The sequence below is a fragment of the Crocodylus porosus genome, unplaced genomic scaffold, assembly GCF_001723895.1.
Source record: "Crocodylus porosus isolate Cpor-Errol unplaced genomic scaffold, CroPor_comp1, whole genome shotgun sequence".
In the NCBI taxonomy this organism is placed as follows: domain Eukaryota; kingdom Metazoa; phylum Chordata; order Crocodylia; family Crocodylidae; genus Crocodylus; species Crocodylus porosus.
This window is the reverse complement of record NW_017728948.1, coordinates 10,328,248-10,330,323: the sequence shown is the minus strand read 5'-3', so window position 1 is coordinate 10,330,323 and position 2,076 is coordinate 10,328,248. Positions and strand designations below refer to the sequence as shown.

The window sequence follows — 2,076 nt, the reverse complement described above, 5'->3', positions numbered from 1 at the left end:
CCCCAGCTGACTTCCTGCCCTTTGGGCAGGGGGCTGGACTCTATCTCCCGAGGTCCCTTCCAGCCCTAATGTCTATGAAATCTATGAAATGAAATTCAGGAAAGAAGAAATAATTCTTAACCTAAGAAATGGAAATTTTAGCTACGCATTTATGACTTTATCCTGCCTTGCTTCAGCTGGCTCAGAGAACTGGGATGCTAGCACATATTTGTAACTACCTTTCTCCCACCAAAGAAAGTTTCTTAGAACACCACCCTGCTGGGCTGGGTTTGTTTAGTACTCACTATTTTCATTGCTGATTTTGGGGCACCAGTGGGAGGAGTGAGGAGCTGCTTGGCTATGGATTCCCTCTGTGTCTGGCTGGTTGTGCTCAAAATCGTGCGAGACCCATCTTCATTAATGACCATGGAGGCTCCAGGGTGAACATTGGGACCATTTATAACAGCCTGCCTCAGTTCTTTGATGTTCCATGGAGTTACTGGTTGAGGATAAGTCAGTTTTGTAGCAAATACCTAAATGGGAGGGGGGAAAATAGGTATAATAATCTAAATGGCTTTGCTAAATGTTAACCAATCAACAACTGGTCAAATATTATTCCCCAAAAGAAAAAGCATGGAGCCAGTATCCCTACTATTAGACTGGTGTTACTCTCCATCAAAAAGCTCTAAAATATCTGGCCTTTTATCTAGGTTTTATTTAGATCTACCTATGTCAGAGGAAGAAAGTTACAAATACAAGTAACCTTTTCTGACATCTAAACTATTTTTATAGTGTTCCTTCAGCTCCAGTAAAATCAAAGCTAGTCTTTCCTTCTCAGCTATATTTTAATCACTAAAAAAGAAAAAATCAGTTGACACATTTAGATTTAAAATGGTACCATCCATTCAGAAAGTACAATTTTGAAACTGCAGGAAGAACGAATGGCCACTGTATGGCCATACATTCCAGATGTATGGCCAATATAATGCATTTTAATTTCTAACAGACATTTCTATTCCTCCTCTATAATTTTTCTATAATGTAATTATGTTTTGGTTTCAATCCTAGAAACACCCTTCCCCATCAGCCTGGTTCAACAGGCAAAAATCCCAGCGACGGTAACTTGCAGAGCCTCCTGACCTTCAGAAATCCCAGGAGAAGTTCACCTCTTTGCAAGTCCAAGTCTGTCAGAAAGGAATTACAGCAGCCTTTTACCAATACCTAAATCTGGCACCTTCCCTTAAGGTCCATCACTACTGTTATAAAACACAGTATACAGTTACAACAAACACATAAAAAAAATAGTAGCTGAATTCTACTTAGTGGGTGGCGACTGTCATACTGCCACACACTTGATTCAGTCCTTCTCCATCTAAGGTCTTTCCTGAAGGGATTATTTATTACATCTGACAGATTCTCTCCCCTTCATCTATTTATTTCATTATAATACCCCTGTAAGAATCAGTGAATGTGTTGGGGGAATCTATTTTGTAGGGCTCCAGGGACAAGTCATCAAGGTAGTCAGTGAATTACAAATTGCACCTTTGCAAACTATACTGTCAAATATACTACATCCTCAGCCCAGTCAGCTGGCTTGCACTGAAAATACTTGTCGCTTTGCTGTCCCTTACCATGGGGATGCCAATCTCATTCGTGCCAATGTACATGTCAGGGCAAATGACCGACCGAGCAGCGTAATCCACACGTTTTCCCATCATGTGTTTGCGGAACAGACCTTCCTTCTTCTCCAGTATCTTGGAAAACAGGTGTGAAAAGAATGATAAAACCATAAAATCCGGGTGTCACATGTATGCTGCCTCAAAGAACCCAATATGTGGGACAGATACAGGTATTAACATGCCTATGAAGTTACCACAATTACTCCATGTTCTCTCCCTCTCTCGTTCTGTTCTTGCCTCTATAGCTACCTCTTTCCATACAACGTCTAAGGAGTGGGAGACTTTCTCTCATGCTCACCTGACGGATGCCAGGGTATTTGTCTGAAATTAGTTTGTCCATGTCACTATCAAATACAATATTAACGTGGCTCTGAAGGCGAACCCAAATATTGTACAGTTTATCTGCAGTGCTTTGTCC

The 2,076-nt window shown here is 41.0% G+C and overlaps 1 protein-coding gene across 1 annotated transcript in view; it reads right to left on the bottom strand.

Moving 5' to 3' along the window:
* Positions 1 to 2,076, bottom strand: part of POLR1A (RNA polymerase I subunit A) — a 65,228-nt gene that overhangs the window by 47,786 nt on the left and 15,366 nt on the right. The window contains exons 11-13 of the mRNA XM_019552564.1: positions 1,957 to 2,076; positions 1,611 to 1,733; positions 285 to 512 (exon numbers count right to left, since the gene is read on the bottom strand). The exon at positions 1,957 to 2,076 is cut by the window's right edge and continues 4 nt beyond it. Coding sequence (XP_019408109.1) covers positions 285 to 512; positions 1,611 to 1,733; positions 1,957 to 2,076 — 471 coding nt within the window. The remainder of the gene's footprint in view (positions 1 to 284; positions 513 to 1,610; positions 1,734 to 1,956) is intronic.